Source organism: Rhinoderma darwinii, chromosome 12 (assembly GCF_050947455.1).
Source record: "Rhinoderma darwinii isolate aRhiDar2 chromosome 12, aRhiDar2.hap1, whole genome shotgun sequence".
In the NCBI taxonomy this organism is placed as follows: Eukaryota; Metazoa; Chordata; class Amphibia; order Anura; family Rhinodermatidae; genus Rhinoderma; species Rhinoderma darwinii.
Window position 1 is genome coordinate 82,540,203 of NC_134698.1, and position 17,616 is coordinate 82,557,818.

Genomic DNA, 17,616 nt, shown 5'->3' on the forward strand with positions numbered 1-17,616 from the left:
GGTGACAGCGCTTTGTGGCCCGGCTGTATTGCAACCCCTGTAGCTACATCACTGTGCGTACAGCCATGGTGGGTGATTAGTAGGGTCCACTGTGAGTTAAGTGTGAAGGAAATGTGTGACAGACTAAAGATAATATTCAGGGTTCGGAATGACCCACCAGAGGATCCTCCGGGGGGCCCAGGCTCTCTCACAATCATGGTTTCCAGAAGATCTAGCAGAAGACAACTCCATTTGGAGCCAAGCACTTGGCGCTAGTGTCGCTTTCTTATGACCCATGAGACCTTATTGACGATCTGTCCAATGTGTACAATGATAAGTGGATGTGGACATATTCTGTAGAGATGGTGGGTGGGCCGTAAGAATCATTCCCTCTGGTGGGCCCATTGGACTCCAGTCTGACGCTGATTGTATTCATTTCTCCAAGATTGAAAACCTCTACTCTCAAATTGAGAAGGAAAAACAGAGCAGCACGGACCTGGAGAGTCTTGGAGAAGATTTACTGAAAGAAAAGGAAAAGCTCTCTCGACACCTGGACAATGTTAAATCCGAGAAGGAAAAGCAGGTTGGTAATTAAAGTATCTACTTTTTTTTTTTCAATCAATTATTCTAATATTTAAGACATTTACTCCGGACACAAACTTCTTCTGCAGATCAAAGAGCTGGAACAGGAAAATAAACATCTGTCTCAGGCGATGGCGGCTTTACGACAAAGGGCCCAAGAAAGTGCAGATTCGAGAGTCAAAGACGTTGAGATGGAAAACAAGGTGCTCCATGAGACCATCACGGACACCAGCAGTAAGCTGAATGAGGTGGAGCATGAGAAGAAGCAGCTGCAGAAGGCGTACGAGCAGGTCAAGGACAAGGTGGAACAAGTGGCGGAGATGGAGAACGAGGTCAGACGGCTGGAGAAGCAGAACGAGCTGTTGACCAAGAAGTTGTCCTCTATGAGGATCATAGAGGAGAAGGTGGAAGCTCTGGAGAAAGAGAATGGAAAGCTGGAAAGTGAAAACCGAATATTTAAGAAGTCCTTGGACACCCTGCAGAATGTCTCCATCCGGCTGGAGGTTCTGGAGAACGAGAACAAGCAGCTAGACGAGGAGAACCTGGAGCTCAGGAGATCGGTAGAAGCCATGAGATTCTCCTGTGCCAAGATCACCCAGATCGAGAGCGAGAACAACGATCTCCAGAAAGAGAAGGAAGAGCTGCAGAAGAACGTGGAAGTGCTGAAGGCGCTGGGGAAAAAGTCTGAGCGTCTGGAGGTGAGCTACCAAGGCTTGAGCCAGGAAAACTGGAGGCTTCAGCAGATGATGGGAACTGGAAATAAGAAAGTGGTGGAGCTGGAAGCCGAGCTGAAGGAAACCGAGAAGGAGAATAAAGAACTGCAGAGGACCTTGGAGGAGATGAAAATTTCCAGCAAGAGGCTAGAAAGGTTAGAACAAGAGAAGAAGATCATGGAGCAGGAGATGACGCAGCTGGAGAAAGACAAGAAGATGTTGGAGAAGGAATCAAAGAGGCTTTGGCAGCAGGTAGAGCTGAAAGACGCCATATTGGATGATAATACGGTCAAGCTGGCCGACTGGGAGAAGGAAAACAAAACGCTGGAGAAGGAGGTTTCCAAGCTGACGGACTTCTCTTCCAGAACCCGAGAACTAGAGAAGGAGAACAAAGACTTGGTGCAACATCTGACTGTTGATAAGAGGACACTGGCGACACTAAGAGAGGTGCGGAGTTCACAACGCTTTACCTGACACCAGATGTATCTTCACAACAGTGACCTCCAACCTGTGGCTCTACAGCTGGTGAAAAACTGACTCCCAACGTGTTGTAGTTCTGCAACAACTGGAGAGCCAAGAGTTGGAGATCATTGCTTTACAGCGCAGACTTAACCCTTAAAAGTGTACCCCCTTAAATGTGTGATCTTTACCGACTATATTGGTAAATCCCTAAAGTTGTCACAGACAACCTAATTAAAGGGGTTCTCAGCTTTGCATAATCCCTATTTGTTAGAGGGGTCCCTTGATAATAAGCTGATCACAAAGTGTCTTACTTGCTGAGACTCTCAGTGATCAGCTGTGATCTGTGGGGGAACCGGGCAGTAAGTGTTTACTTTTCCTGCAGCGCCACCACAGGAGAAATGAAGTATTACACAGTGTCCATTCATATCAATGTGTTGTCTGTGTAATACAGGACAGGTCCTCCAGAGATGCTCTATGTAACCGCTCTCCACTCTGACCAAGAGATGAGGATCCTGAACAGAGGTCCCCCTTGTATTATACGCTTTTTCACGGCGCTCTGACATAAGCCCGGCACGGGTGTCCTGTGCCGGCTAAAGCAGGTGTCGGGAGGTCAAAAGACAGCCGGACACCTGCACTAACGGGCGGGATCGATCTCAACATCGATCTCACCCGTTTAATCCCTTAGATGTGGCGCTCAATAGCGAGCGCTGCATTCAAGTGGTTTTGGAGGGAGGGTGCTCTCTCTCTCACCCCATCGGCACCCTGCAATTGCAATCGCAGGGTGCCAATGGCTTCTATGGCAGCCAGGGGCCTAACTAAGGCCCCCAGGTCTGCATGTAGTGGATGCCTGCTAGGCCATGCCTGAGGCATGACCTAGCAGGTGCCTGTCAGTTTTACACTGACAGGCAATAATACGCTGAAATATAGAAGTATTGCAGTGTATTATAAAAAGCGATCAGAGATCGCATAGTGAAGTCCCCCAGTGGGACTAAAAATAAAGTTATCAAAAAGTTTAAGAAAGTTAATAATAAATAAAAATCCCAAATAAAAGAAATGAAAAACCCGCTTAAAAAATTACTTTAATATGAAAAAATAAAAAATAAAACATTACACATATTTGGTATCGCCGCGTCCGTAACAACCTCACCTATAAAGCGATTACATTGTTTAACCCGCACGGTGAACGCCGTAAAAAAACAAAAAAAACAATGCCAGAATTGCTGTCCCCTGTTCATCCTGCCTTCAAAAAAATTTGATAAGTCGCATGTACTCCAAAATGATACCAATATAATCTAGAAGTCGTCCCGCAAAAAACAAGCTGCATACAGCTGCATTGGCGTAAAAATAAAACAATTCTGGCTCTTAAAACATGGCGGCACAAAAACAAATAATTTTGAAAAAAAGTGTTTTTACTGTGTAAAAGTAATAAAATCGATATAAATTTGGTATCGCCACAATCGTAATGTCCCACTGAATAAAGTTATTATGCTATTTATACCACACAGTAAACGGTGTAAATCTAAGGCGCAAAAGAAAAGAGTAGCGAAATTTATGGTTGTTTTTTTTTCCATTCCCCCCCCCCCCAAAAAGTTAATTAAAAGTTAATCAATAAATTATATGTACCCCAAAATGTTGCTATTAAAAAACACAACTTGACCCACAAAAAAAACAAGACCTTCTACAGCGATGTCGACGCAAAAATAAAAACGTTATAGCTCTTGGAATGCAACGATGGAAAAACGTAAAAATAGCTTGGTCATTAAGGTTTAAAACACGCTGGTCATTAAGGGGTTAAAGCATAGCTCCCCACTCAGATAAGAGGAATCATTTACTGCAGTCACATCCAAAGTAAAATGTCTACCGGTTCCTACATGGGATTTATTATGTGTTTTATCTGCAGTCAGACATGAGACCTACCAACCTGTTATCTGAGCTCCCATAATGCACTGCGCTCTGGTAACGGGAGAATAGCTGAATTGTAAAGACAACTTTGTGTGTGACCGGAGTAGAAGATCTCAGGATATAGATTTATACTGTAAAATATAGAAGGATCTAGAGATCAGATTTACCTCCCAGATTCCTCGTATATCTGTCTGTTGCTGACTCGGACCTTTCCTACAGGACCTGGTCTTGGAAAAATTGAAAACGCAACAAATGTCGAGCGAGTTGGACAAACTGAGCCTGGAACTCGAGAAGATCGGATTAAATAAAGAGTTAATGCTACAAGATGAGAACAGTAATGCTGAAAAGTAAGTGACCCCTATATAGAAAACATTGCACGGGATATACAGCTTGTCGGACTGGTGGCGTAATGACAAAACAGAACAGCTAGATAGCGTCTGGAGGGGGTGTGGCCTGAGGAGGAGGAGGAGCTAGGGCAGTTTTATACATTTTTTTTTTTTTTTTTATAATGTTAATATTTTTTTATTGAAATAATTTGCAACATTTTAAGTATTTAAAGGGCACCAAACTTGCAATTGCTCTAGTCTTTATTTGATGTGCAGTTGAATAAAATCATTGCTCCCTGTTATCAGCCAATTTAGGCCAGAGAGAGGCTGACTGTAGTGTATTGATAAACAGGAGGTGTAGAAACCTCGGGGCCCCCGCGGTCACTGCGTTGTCACGTATTTCCAGTGCTAAGAACCGCCAGAATCCTTGACATACAAAGATATGAATACACCCTCTATAAATGAACCGTTTATCACCGCGCGCCGTCTGTTACAGGAAATACAAGATTCTGGAAAGTCGGATTGAATCAACACTAAAGACAACGTTGGCCGTAAAAGAAAGTAAAATTCTGGCGCTTGAGGGTCAGGTGGACGAAGTTCGGAGTCTTAACCAGCAGCTGCAGAACGAGCTGAATTCAGTAAGTTTTGAACTTAAAGGGGTCCTCTGCTTTTAGGCAATCCTTACTTGTTAGGAGGGTCTCACATAATGTCCCCCTGTGTTAGTGTGAGACCCCCAGCGATCAGCTGTGATCTGTGGGGAAACCTGGCAGAAAGTGTTGTTTCCCTGCAGCGCCACCCCAGGAGAAATGAAGTATTACACAGTGTCCATTCATATCAATGTGTTGTCTGTGTCATACAGGACAGTACAGGCCCTCCACAGTTGCTCTATGTAACCGCTCTCCACTCTGACCAAGAGATGAGGATCCTGGACAGAAGACCCCCCCCCCCTTACTAACTCAGAATATAGGCAAGATTTCACATTGGGGTATAGAATGGGATGGAACAAGTTTTTAGCCTGTTTTTATTTACAGACCGCAAGCAGAGATCTTGAGAACAGTGAGGCATTGAAGTATATTACAAAGTTGCAGAACTTAACACCGGACAAGCCCATTAAGAACATAATCGCTGATTGTACTTTCATCTGCAGCAATTAATATCCCGGCTCCACTATCTATATACAGTTTGCACAGGAAACGTAATCAGTGCCAGGAAGCGACTGGCAATCGCCAGCCGGGGCGCAACAGGTGCCAGCAGAGCGTGAGAAAGCGACATGAATTATAAATCTGAATAGGAAAGTTAGATAGTAGATTGTCAGCTCTTGGGGAGCAAACAAGAAAAATAATTGGCAATGTGGCCCTTCTGCCCTAGCGCCATCGAGTTGCTCTTTGCTGACAATACAGTCAAACTTTCTTTGTCTAATATTCAGCTGAAACAAGACCTGGAGATGCGTAATGAGAATGGAGACCAGAGCGTCCAGAATTCCCGGGGTAGGAACGGCCGTAACATCCACAGCACCGAGACCCTGAAGAACGGGCAGCCGGAGGGCACACGGGAGCTGTGGAGGGTGAAGGACCGTGTCATCGAGCTGGAGCGGGATGTAAGTTTTGGATATTAATGGACGTTGTCTCAGTTTGTAGGTCCAGAATTCCATCATTGTCTTTATAGGGGTCGGTGCTCCATTTTTCTAATACAGAGCTCCAAATCCTCTGCTCTCCTTTACACAGAGATAAACTTACACAATAAAATTCTGATTGCCTGTAGGCGGAGCCTTCTGCATAAAGCTTTATACCGCTCCCATTAAACCCAATAATCAGTCTTCAGTGAGCTCCCCCTAGTGGTGACTGCAGGTAGCCATGTTATTAAGGCTGTGCCAGGAGAACTGGGGGACTGGTAGCAACAGAAAAACTGAGCTACATCCCCTGTAACGAGATAATATGGCATTAATCAGCACAGAATTCGGGATCTTTTGAGATACTATGAGGCGCAACTGTAACGGTGACAACAGGTTTCAAGAGCTGCAGTATTCTGTGATTTTTATGCAGCGTTTAGACTAAGAATTTTAGCATCACGGGACAATGGCAGAAACTTGCGGACGCCTTGATCACACGTGACATCGTCTCGCTGTTTTTCTTGACCATACAATCACTTTTTTCAAGAACGCAGCATTGCAAGCGGAGAAGAAGCTGATGAAAGACCAACTGCGGCACCTGGAAACACAGAACCATTCCCTCAATAACCAGATGGGGGCGCTGCAGAAACAGATCACTTTCCTGCAAGAAAACAACACGGCTCTGCAGACACAGACTGCAAATCTGCAGGTAAGAGGCTCGTCCATACGCCAGGGGGAAGATATGGGTATTTTTTATCTAGTTCCAACAGGCAAGGGGAGTTTTGAGAAAAGCTTGAGGTTAAGGCTCTGTAACTCAAGCTACACAGTGATTATAAATTGTGTGTGTGGTGTGTGTGTGTGTGTGTGTGTGTGGTGTGTGTGTGTGTTTATTGCACATGATCTGCAGTGTTCGTCATTTAAAGGAGAACTCTACTTTAGGGTGTGTTCACACATTGGGGGTAAGTTGTATTTTTTTGCTGCAGTTTTTGTAAAACTGCATTTGTAGGAAAAGTGTTTGCAAATTGAGCACATTCTTACTTTATAAATATTACCCTAATGACGTCCAAAAATTGTCAGTTGCTCCTCAGCAAATTGCCGCTTTCACAGCGTGTAATGTGTTAATGAAGGGACAGTTTTCAGTCTGTTTGATAGTAGTAACGTTTGATGCTGCGCTACGTCTCGCACTGCGGCGTTTCATTATTCCCCTGCCCGTCCGCCTCCATTCAGATCATTATACGCAGAGCAGTAACTCCTTAACATTCATTTATTTCAGGTTGAGGGCTCGGCGGCTGCTTCCCAAAGCGTTTCCTTAAAATCGCAGATCTCCCAGCTGCAGAACCAGCTGTCCACTGTAGAGGGCGAGAACGAGAAGGTGGTGCGCCAGCGAGAGGAGGCCGTTGCCAGCCACGACGCACTGCTCCGAGACCATGATCACCTGGTGTCCCTGTATGAACGCCAGTCTGCGGAGTACGAGGGGCTCATCGGTCAGCACAGCGCCATGAAAACGCAGCACAAGAGCCTGGAGCTGATGCACCGCAGCCTGGAGGACAGGTGGGGGATATTCACAGGCGGACTTAATGGCAGACAATGATTTATAAGGGAATTTATACCTAAATCAATCTGTCATACTTGGGGTGTATTCACATAGTGCGGTTTTGGCCGCTCGGCCAAAAACTGCATCGAAAAACGCATGCGTTTCTACCGCGATTTGCTGCAATTCTCTGTAAAAACATGAGTTATTCGGCCACGAGATAAAAAACGCGGCAAAACCACATCTGGCGAATACACCTGTTAAAAGGGTTGTCCCGGATTTAAAGCACATGTCTGCTTTCTTCCAAAAACAGAGCCTCCCCTGTTCTCAGGATGTGTCTGGTATTGCAGCTCAGCCTTGTTTTGCTTTAATGAAGCCAAGCTGCAATACCAGGCACCACCCATAGACAGAGGTGGCGCTGTTTCTGAAAAAAAACAAAAACCTGTTTTTCTAATCCTGTACAACCCCTTTAATTCAATTAGAGCATCGATAAGATGTCCTACTAAAAAAAAAAAAATGCCCTTCCCATTTCAAGATCCCTGCTTGCTGTCTGGATTTAAACAATGTTTCAATTTACAGAGTCTGAAAACCTGTGCTGAACTAATCCTGCTTGCACAGCTGCAGAATATAACAATGTATCAGTGCAGGCAATCCTCTGTGAGCTAAACACAGCCACAGCACAAGTCTCTCTCCTGTCCTGGTCTCCAGGCTGATTACACTGATACATTGTAACAGCTACTCAGCTGCGTGAGGACAAAATTAAAGCTTCTTATCCATCAATATGACAATTTATGCACAGGAACATTGGGATTATTGTCCTTTTCCTATTTATATGTTCAACGTTATGGAGTTTTCGCTATTTTGTTGCAGTTACAACAACTTGTTGCGCTACAAAGCCGAGCTGGAGGAACGGGACAAAGTGTTAAACAGCGAGAATGAAGGGTTACAGCAGGAAAAGAAGAAGAACCTCCTGGCTGTGAGCGAGAATGAGAAGTTACGAGAAGAGCATGACCGGTGAGAGCAGCAGTCGGGGTTCCTGTAACGAGGGGCGCGGGACTTTATTGCATTTCTTGCCATAGTTTTGCTTTTCTGTTCTGTCGATTCCCCGAGCAAAGTTTGTGTATTTGTTGCCAAATGTTAATTTAAAGGGACACGAAGTAAAGATTAAACCCTGATCACCACGACTATGTTACCTGCTAGTCTTCTTGGATCCTGATCCGGATATCCACACCTTCCCCTTAGATCAGATCAATGTCTGGCCAGGAGGCAGCATGCAGCAGCAGAAACCTTCCCCCGCTAGTCCGTTTGCAATTGAACATCAAGCCAATGCTGACCTTCCCCTTTTTTATGCTCCAGCCTTCATTCAGTTTCTAGTTTAAATCGAGCAGACCGTGTCCCTTTATGAGCTAAAATAAAGCAACTTCATTAAAAAATTTCCTACCGTTTTGTATCTACAGCTCCTATGCAGATCTAAGCATCTCCATGGTAACAGACAACCAACAAACCCTGTGCAGTCTGATCCGGCAGTCACCCAGACTTTCATCTCCCCCCTAATTCTTACTATCACACATTTGGTAAAGTTAGCAAGAAGCAGTGGACAAATGGAAGAGAGTGTAATGACTGCAGGATCAGACTGCACAGGGTTTGTTTGTTGTCTGTTACCATGGAGATGCATAAGAGCTGCAGACACATAACGGTAGGACATTTTTAATCAAGTCTATTTGCAAAATTGTTTCATTTTTCATATTAGATCAATAAAAAAGACCTTTTTAAATGTGATTTTATTTTTTTTTTTCCATTTGGTGCTGCATTTTCTGTGTGTTTCAGGCTGAAGTTCCTGCACGGAGAGCTCCAAGGAGAATATAACACTTTACACAAACACACAAAGGATATGAAGAGCTCGCTAAACAACGCCCAAATGGAGCTGAACCGCTGGCAGGCGAGATTCGATGAGTTAAAGGAGCAGCACCAGACCATGGACATGACTCTGGCCAAGCTGGACAATCGCTGTGAGGTAGGACGAGGCCATAGTTACTCTGCAGGGAATTTCTTCTTTCTCCTCGGTGTAAATCTGCGTGGAAATTCCTACCAGACCTGAAGTTATTACATAACATAAAATATCCCACAACCATAACCAGGGCGGATTGTGGTCGTCTTGCTCACATGGCATATAAAAGGTTAATGCAAATGTTAATTGGGTTGACAGCTACAAGTACTGAACGACCACTGTGACGAATGCACTGATGGTGGTTGTCGGCGAGTAGACTCGTGCTAGTGGTTTGCGACCCTTGGTGTTGTGAAACCCCTGCCATGTTGGGAGTTGTAGTTTCAGGATAGCTTTATAGAGGCTCCATCAATCCGATAGGCGCTGTCACACTGATAATTCCAGTGAAAATTGTGTCCCAGAAAGTTTATTATTTTAGAAGTTATGAGCTTTTTTCCAAATATGTAAATGAGGCTATACTAGACAAGTGGGCGTCACCACCAGCGATCCTCCTGAGGTGGAGCTCCTCCCAGCCAATGACACGGACCTATCAGCATGAAGCTGCTTCACACAGTGTGAGAGACTGAGGCTGGAGGGAAGGGGGATCACTGTGGACCACATAGAGCAGCAGATCTAGTCTCATATGAAAGGAGAAACAACCGGAGACATCTGCAGATGAAAACAGTCAGGAAGCTGTAGATTATATGATCACACTGCGTTACTGGGCAGGGAAGGGGCAGAAGCTGATTGGACAGCGTCATACAGAAAACATTACACCGCCCAGAGTGAAAAGAAAGTGGCTTCCTATTTGGCTATTAGAGCCATATTCGCATATTTTGGGGGAAAAAGACACTGTAGTTATCAGCAGCAAAGCGCCTATTAGTTTAGTTAGGAAATAGAGAATTAATAAACTAGTGACAGATCCTTCATAGGCTACATACACGTGTTGCACATCTTGCTGCGGAAACTACACACCAAAACCGCAGGAAATGCGCAGGTAAAAACCGCACCAAATTGTGTGGTTTTTTGGCGCGATTTTCCCCAGCACGAGTCACATACAATTCGCAAGCGGAAATGCAAGATAAATTGACATGCTGCAGACTTTAAAATCCACACCGCAGGTCAATTTACGTGCAGAAAAATACCGCAGCCTGTACATGAGATTTCCTGGAATGATATTGACTATGCTGGTACTGTATTACACAGCGGCAAAACTGCACGTAATACGCATCGTGTCATTGACTCTTAGGGCATGTTCACACGGCTTATTTTTGGCCGCGTTTCGGACGGTAAATGGGCGGAAAATGGTTGCAAAATCTGAAGCAGAACGCCTCCAAACATCTGCCCATTGATTTCAATTGGAAAAACGGCGTTCTATTCCCACGGGCCGTTTTGAAAAACGGCCGCGTTAGACGCCCGTGAAAAGGAAGTGCATGTCACTTCTGGAGCCGTTTTTCATTGACTCTATAGAAAAACCGCTCCAAAAACGGCGGTAAAAAACGCGAGTTGCTAAAAAAAAAACTTCTGAAAATCAGAAGCCGTTTTCCCTTGAAAACGGCTCCGTATTTTTAAGACGTTTTTTAGTAAGAGTGTGAACATACCCTCCAAGACAACAGGCCCTCTAGCTTATATCAACCAATGGAGACACTGGACGTTACAAGAGCGAGACACCTAGAGTGGACAGGTGATGTTGTACAGTGATAATTATTTCCATCTTCTAATATATTATGAGATCTGGAAATCAACACAATCTGTAAAAAAAATAAACTGCATTCAAAATGCTGAAACAAAGGCACCGCAAATCTATCATATTCATGTCATTTATAGCAAATATTTTGACAATTTCCTCAACTGGCCACTGGGTGGCACTGTTGTATCTTGGAATCTGTATAATTACTGTATGAAGTTGGATCTTTTGTCACATTGTCTTGTGTTTTGCAGCTGATGAGCCGCCTGAAGCGTAATCTGGAAGAGGAGAACCATCACCTTCTCAGCCAGATCCAGATGTTAAATCAGCAGAACCAGATGTTGCTGGAGTCCAGTATGGAGAGTAAAGAGCATTATTACGAGGAGCAGAAACAGTACATGTAGGTGGAGGTCATGGGCCCCCCAGTGTAAAATCTCCAAACATCACGCGCATTTACGTCACACCGTATCCATGTCTAGCGCACTGATGTATTATTAGGAGTACTGAGGAAACGGTTGCGGACTCTTGGTACATAGTCATGTGATTGGTTTTTCTTTCCGTAGAGATAAATTAAACGACCTAAGACGACAGAAGGAGAAGCTGGAGGAGAAAATAATGGACCAGTATAAGTTTTATGACCCTGCGCCCAAGAAGTGAGTGTCCCTAATCATTGTCCTGTTCGTATGTTGCACAGAGTATTTCAGCACTGTGGTGACCGGGTTGGATTATAGCAGGAGCAAAAGCCCCGGGGCCTCCAAGGCCTTCTCCCTCGCAGGCAGCTCCATGCCAGAGCCGCATATTCAGTCCGGACACCATCAGATCCCATCCTGTTAAATCAGGAAAGACTTTCCCACCGCTAAATACTCGCCTCATGCAGCTGTAACAGTGCGGGGCCTGGTGGATCATTGCAAATTGACCTTGTAGCGCAGGTCATGGTATTATTTGGGGTGTACGGTGCTATGTGAGGTCCTGTATGGCAGTATTATGTGTGCGCTGTATGGTGCTATATGTTCACTGCATTGTAGTATTAGGGCTAGTTCACTCAGTTTTTTTGGTGCGGTTTTTGACGCGAAAACCGTGCCAAAAGACTGGCAAAATTGCCTCCCATTGATTTCAATGGGAGTTGGAGGTGTTTGTTTTTTTTTTTTCTTTTCTTCCCGCGAGCAGGAAAAAGCGACATGCTGTTTCTTCCTGCGTTTCCGTCTCTGACCTCCCACTGAAATCAATGGGAGGCAGAGAAAGTGGGAGTTTTTTGCCCGCAGCGCTCAATGGCCACGGCCGAAAAATACAGCAGAGAAGGTGAAGGCAGGTCAAAATCGGTCTCAAAATTCCTGGAGGAATTTTGAGGCAGGTTTTTCTGCCTGCAAAAAACTGTGTGAACAGGGCCTTAGGCTGCATTCACACATCACATATTTGTGGCGGATTCTGCACAGAAATTCTGCAACAAAGTGCGGTACAACTATCTGTTCATGAACCAATGGATGAAAAAAAAAAAATCTTTAAACATAAAACGTTTATCTTTATTAGTCCACACAAGGCCCCATCTGTAGCGGAAACGCGGTGGATATTCTGTGGGTTTCATTGATTGCTGTGCAAAGAGTGAAATCCGCAGCTATTTCCACAACAAATTTGCACGCAGCACCTGTGGATTTCATTGCAACTTCTGGTGAAGATTTTTAGGTTGTTTTTTTTTACTTTGTGTGTGAACGTAGCCTTATTATGTCTGCATGTATATAGTCCATGTAGACACAACGTGACCATTCCGGTATGTTTCCACTTCACAGCAGTATTTGGTGCTCTGTATGTTCCCTGTATGACCGTATAATATAGATCCTGTATTCTGTTTGCAATCTATAGTTCTTACGTAGTCGCTGTATGTATTTTTAGTCCAAAGAAAATGATGGCTTATCCTCCGCATAGGTCATCAGTCGGGATCTAACGCCCCCCACCCCCCGCCGATCAGTGAATAGGAGGAGGCTGTAATACTGTGAACCTCCACCACAGGTGTGTCGGTGATTCTCAGTGTGAGCAGTAAAGGAAATGAAGGGGAAGCAGCTATCGTATGAGCGAGCGCTGGGGCCCCTTCAAAACAGCCGATCGGCGGGGGTGCCGGGAGTCGGACCCTCACCGATTAGACACTGATGGCCTATCCTGAGGATGCACTGTCAGTTTCTTCAGACTGGAAAACTGCTATTAAGCATGCATTGTATGGCTCTGTATGTCAACTGTCAGTATTATGTTTGGTTTTATGATGTAGTCACTGTATGCCAGTATTGGGTGTGCACTGTATGGTGCTATATGTTCACTATTGGCAGTATATTCTAGACCCTGTTATATTTGTAATGTATGTTCTAGGATGTAGGCACTGTATGTCCGTATTGGGTTTGCACTTTTTTGGTGTCATCTTTAAGCCAAATGCACACGATGCATATTACGTGCAGCAAATCCGCAGCGTGACACCATGTCCGCAAAGTAAATGAGATTTCAAGTAATCTCATCTACGTGTTGCAGATTTTTTTTTCTGCGTGTAAATTGACCTGCGGTGCGTATTTTTAAATCCGCAGCGTGTCAATTTATCTTACGTTTCCACTTGCAAATTGTATCTGACAAGTTTAAAAAATAAACGCACCAAAATCCACAGCATAAAAAAAAACCTTGTTTCCGCATCAAAATGCACCTAAGAACGCATTAAAAAAAAAAAAAAAGTACTTTTATTAGGTGTGGATTTTACCTGCGAATTGTCTGCACCAAACTCCTCAATGTGCTCATGAAGCCTGAGGCCACCTGCACATGGCCATAGCTGTAACCACAGTCCGTGATTAGAGGCACAGACGGCCGCGGACTATCACCCGCATTCGCGGCCCATTATAAATTCTAGGTACATGGTCCATAAATTCTAAAAATAGGACATGTTTCTACAGCCCGGACACCTAATATATAGAAAGGTGTCTGTGGGTCATAGAAACGAATGGAGCCTTATTTTGATCCGCAATTGCGTGTGCACGGGGCCTTAGTCAGAGGTATTAGTATTATGGAGTGTTACTCTTCATTTTCCGCTTTCTCATGGTCACTATTGACGTATTTTGCTGTAAAGTCTCCGCATACTTTGGTCCATCTCCTAGTTTTGTTTCCCAAATTCTTTTTGAATAATCCTAAACAATACCTTGTGTAATGTACTTAAGGCTTCGTTCACATCAGCGTCAGGGCTCCGTTCCGTCTGAGCTTTCCGTCAGGATGGAGCCCTGACAGACACAAACGGAAACCATAGGTTTCCGTTTTTATCACCCTTGATTTCAATGGTGACTGATCCAGTGCCAATCGTTGTGCAGGGGTTCAGTCGTTTTGACGGAATCAATACCGTAGTCTATTCCGGAACGCAGCCCTAGCGCAGATGTGAACGAAGCCTAAACAAGATGAAAAAGAAGGTCCTATTACTTGTTATATAAAACACATCCTTATATTTTGGAAACTATGAGACGTCTCCTTTGCAACTTCTGAGCTTTCAATTCCCAGTTTCATGACTATTTTTGCACTGGGATTTCGTATCTGCAGGAAGAATCACTGGTCTGGTGCTCGAGCTCTTGCCAAACTCATCAAACCAAGAAAAGAGAGTTCCAGAGAGAGACCTAAGTCAGTGGGTGACGTTACCAACCAAACGGTGGAGAACTTGGAGATCGCTGCATCGCCGTCTTGTTCGCGGCCCCTGAGAGTGCAGCACGAGAATATAGATAACTGTTCTCTGGCGTCCGATGAGAAAGACGCAGCGAAGACTTTCACCAGTAAAGGTGAGTTGTGTGAATGATTCCATTCCTGGTATAAAAGATCTGGAGTCTCAGTGGGGTTGGGGGGGTCACTTGGTTCTAGGTGTATCCGGACTAGAGAGGAGCTATTTTGGGGTTTGCAGATTTAATGAACTTTTGATTATTTCCATATATTTGCAATTTAAGACCAAGCTAAAAAGAAACCAGAAAATGGTCTGTAATCTTCCATTGTATTAAAGGGCTTTTCCAGGACCTAAAGTATTGATGACCTGTTCTACAGATAAGCCATCAACATTAATCAGAGGAGGTCCGACTCCCATCATCCCCCAAAGATTAGCTGAATGAAGCGGCCACAGCGCATTAGGGAGGGTCGTGTTCCCTTCATTGTCTAACCAAGCACAGTGCCATAAATAGGGTGTGGCTGTGTCTGGTACTGCAGCTTACTCCCATACTGCAGCACATAATACGGTACATAAAGCAGATTTTAAAAAAATTGTTGCTGTAACTTTTGTGTATTTAACATGGATACTTTGTGATGTCACCTATGTGAATGAATTGCAGTGTCTCAAGAATTTGTCCCAAAGGGCCTATCCGATTTAGCTGCACAAACAGCCATGCAAAAAAAAATAAAAATCTGTTACCTGTTTCCACCACTAGGTGGCAATCTGTATCATAGATCTGAGTAGTCGTCGCAAACTGTTCGCCACCTAGTGGTGAAAGCAGGAAACTGAGATTTTTACATATACTGTATATAAAAAGAAATGACGCTCGTTGTAAGAAAAAAATGTATATCCAATTCTCTTCCAAAAAAACACGATAAAACCCTATAATGGAATATAGTTTAATATGTCTCCATATATTCCTTCATTTAACACTGTCTAACTCTCACTTCTCTCCTGTCCTGCCTGGTGACCTCTCTGTCTATCTAGCCACCCCCCGCAAAAAGTTTCCATTTTTGAAAAGCAAGAGTCAAGAGAAGAAGGCGTCACACAGTCAGCGCCGTTTCTCGGAGCGCCTGCGATTCTGGTCATCTGTAGACATCTCACCCACTACTCATAAGAGCTCGGTCTCCCTCCCGGAGATCAGGGACTTCTGACGCTCTCTCCGACGTCTCTTTTTCTAGAATGCACCTCCCTTAATTTATTACTCCACGTATTTATACATTTACCTCAAGGACCAAAATAGAATCTCTCCACATGACCCGTATTGTCTGTAAGTTGCATGTGTACCAAGAAGTAAAGGCGTGAAGATTAGACCCCTCTCCCCTTCTTAAATCTGACCCTTCGCCCAATCACCATTGACCAGAAACCATCAGTCCGGGCAGCGTAAGTTTCACTGTTCCCTGCAGCAATGATCGTTTTTGCTTGCGAGATGTTGCGCTGCTGTTACTGTCCGTTATCGCCTGACGTGCCGAGGGGGAGGGGGAAGTATCACTTCATTTTTCTAGAAGTCCTTTAGTTGCGCTGCACAATGGCCCGAGGCCAGTAGTTTACAATAATTTACAGTAGAGGGCACATTGTGCATTAGAATACACACTAGTGGCTGCAGAACCTCTTTGGAGCACGCAGGGACTTGCAGGAACATTATGGGGTCGGTATATATTCTACACATGGAGTGAGCAGGGGGTCTGCTGTCCACATACTGCACAGCGGCCTCGCCGTTCAGAGTAAGGCTATGTTCACACATGGCAATTTTCTGCAGGTTTTGATGCAGATTTGCCAGATGTTGTTTAAAAAGCAACGGGAAATATAAAGGAAGAATATGCGTACACTTCACCTTCCTCCAGGATCTACTTCAGGCTTTGGCTCAAAAATCTGCAACAAATCACAAGGTGTGAACATGGCCTAAGGGTGCGTTTACATTCGGCTTTTCACAGGTTTTGTTGCGAAAAAGTATAAACTCGATACAGGAATAATTGGAAATATATAACATGGCTGAGCTGAGGGCTAATGATCTCCAAGATCAACGTGAGAGGTGGGTCATTTGCACGTAGCGCAGGTACCAGTTCTGCGGCTTCACCCGCCATGATGCTTTATCGGGGGAGTCCACTATCGATCATACATAAAAATGAATGAATACTTCCCTCGTCACACTTCGGCTTTCCTCTTGTTTCACCAGACACGACCCATTGATCCCTGTTGTCCAGAAGTCGCTCCGCATGTTCCGGTTTCTGCTTTCTCCCCTCTAACCTGCCGTGCGCGCTCCGTCTATTAACACTTTGTTCACTGTGCGTCTTCTGTTGGGTCGAGCTCCTGAAACGCGACCAGTCTACATAGGGATCCTTTCCATTCTCCAGCACTGGAGCTGATCCTACATGTCATCCCCGACTCCAATAGAAAGGACTCTCCGCTTATTATCATTTCATATAGGCTGGGTTTACATTGGGTGGTCTATGCCCCCGATCACACACGTATTGCATTAATTCATTATTGTGCGCTGCTTTTATGGGTAGGATGAAAATTGTTCCTGCTGTAAAACCCTAATGGCGTCTGACTGCAATTTACGTGATACGATGGGAGAAAAAAACAGAAATTCCCCAGGAGGTTGGAAGAGCCAGGAAATTAGATAAGCCTGCGCTCCGTGTGTCCAGGCCTGAGGGTTCATAGAGGATTTCGGTATTTTGTTGTACGGGGCTGGGGTCACCTCATGCAGGAAGGGTCACGGTCACTCCCCCCGAGGATGCTTTGTGTTTTTTGCTACAAGTCATAACCTGTGTCCTGTCCTTATATCGTCTCCTCGATGTGAAGTGGATTACACGTTGCTTGAATTACTTGTTGCGTCGTTCATCCCAAGGTCTGACGCGGCGCACAGCGGATCGGACTCCGTGTCCCAGTGCATTGTGGGAATGTCTTGATGTGTGAATATTCCAAAGAGAGTCCCATGTCTTTCTATCTTCCTTCATGATTAAGTGTGAAGGAGACAATAGACCTTCGATAGTTGTTGGCAAATCCATCCTTGGATCGCGAAACCTATCTGGGATGTATTGACCTGTGATTGGCCGGTTTTTCACATCCCCCGCTGTGCGCTGTGTCAGGACTCCATATACGATCTGCTCACTAGATTGTGTGCTCTTTGGTTCT

The 17,616-nt window shown here is 44.7% G+C and overlaps 1 protein-coding gene across 5 annotated transcripts in view; it reads left to right on the forward strand.

The window, feature by feature from the left end:
* The window catches only part of CCDC88C (coiled-coil domain containing 88C), a 61,588-nt gene that overhangs the window by 33,047 nt on the left and 10,925 nt on the right, over positions 1 to 17,616 (forward strand). For 3 of the 5 annotated variants that reach the window (XM_075844330.1, XM_075844331.1, XM_075844332.1), the window contains exons 14-25: positions 425 to 562; positions 651 to 1,721; positions 3,858 to 3,985; positions 4,461 to 4,602; positions 5,391 to 5,561; positions 6,121 to 6,282; positions 6,847 to 7,124; positions 7,975 to 8,118; positions 8,932 to 9,118; positions 11,030 to 11,175; positions 11,339 to 11,428; positions 14,328 to 14,560. In XM_075844330.1, the coding sequence (XP_075700445.1) occupies positions 425 to 562; positions 651 to 1,721; positions 3,858 to 3,985; positions 4,461 to 4,602; positions 5,391 to 5,561; positions 6,121 to 6,282; positions 6,847 to 7,124; positions 7,975 to 8,118; positions 8,932 to 9,118; positions 11,030 to 11,175; positions 11,339 to 11,428; positions 14,328 to 14,560 (2,890 nt within the window). Of the gene's footprint in view, positions 1 to 424; positions 563 to 650; positions 1,722 to 3,857; positions 3,986 to 4,460; positions 4,603 to 5,390; positions 5,562 to 6,120; positions 6,283 to 6,846; positions 7,125 to 7,974; positions 8,119 to 8,931; positions 9,119 to 11,029; positions 11,176 to 11,338; positions 11,429 to 14,327; positions 14,561 to 14,775; positions 14,963 to 15,465; positions 17,598 to 17,616 lie in introns of those variants that run through there. The other 2 variants (XM_075844333.1, XM_075844334.1) reach the window with 2 other exon arrangements.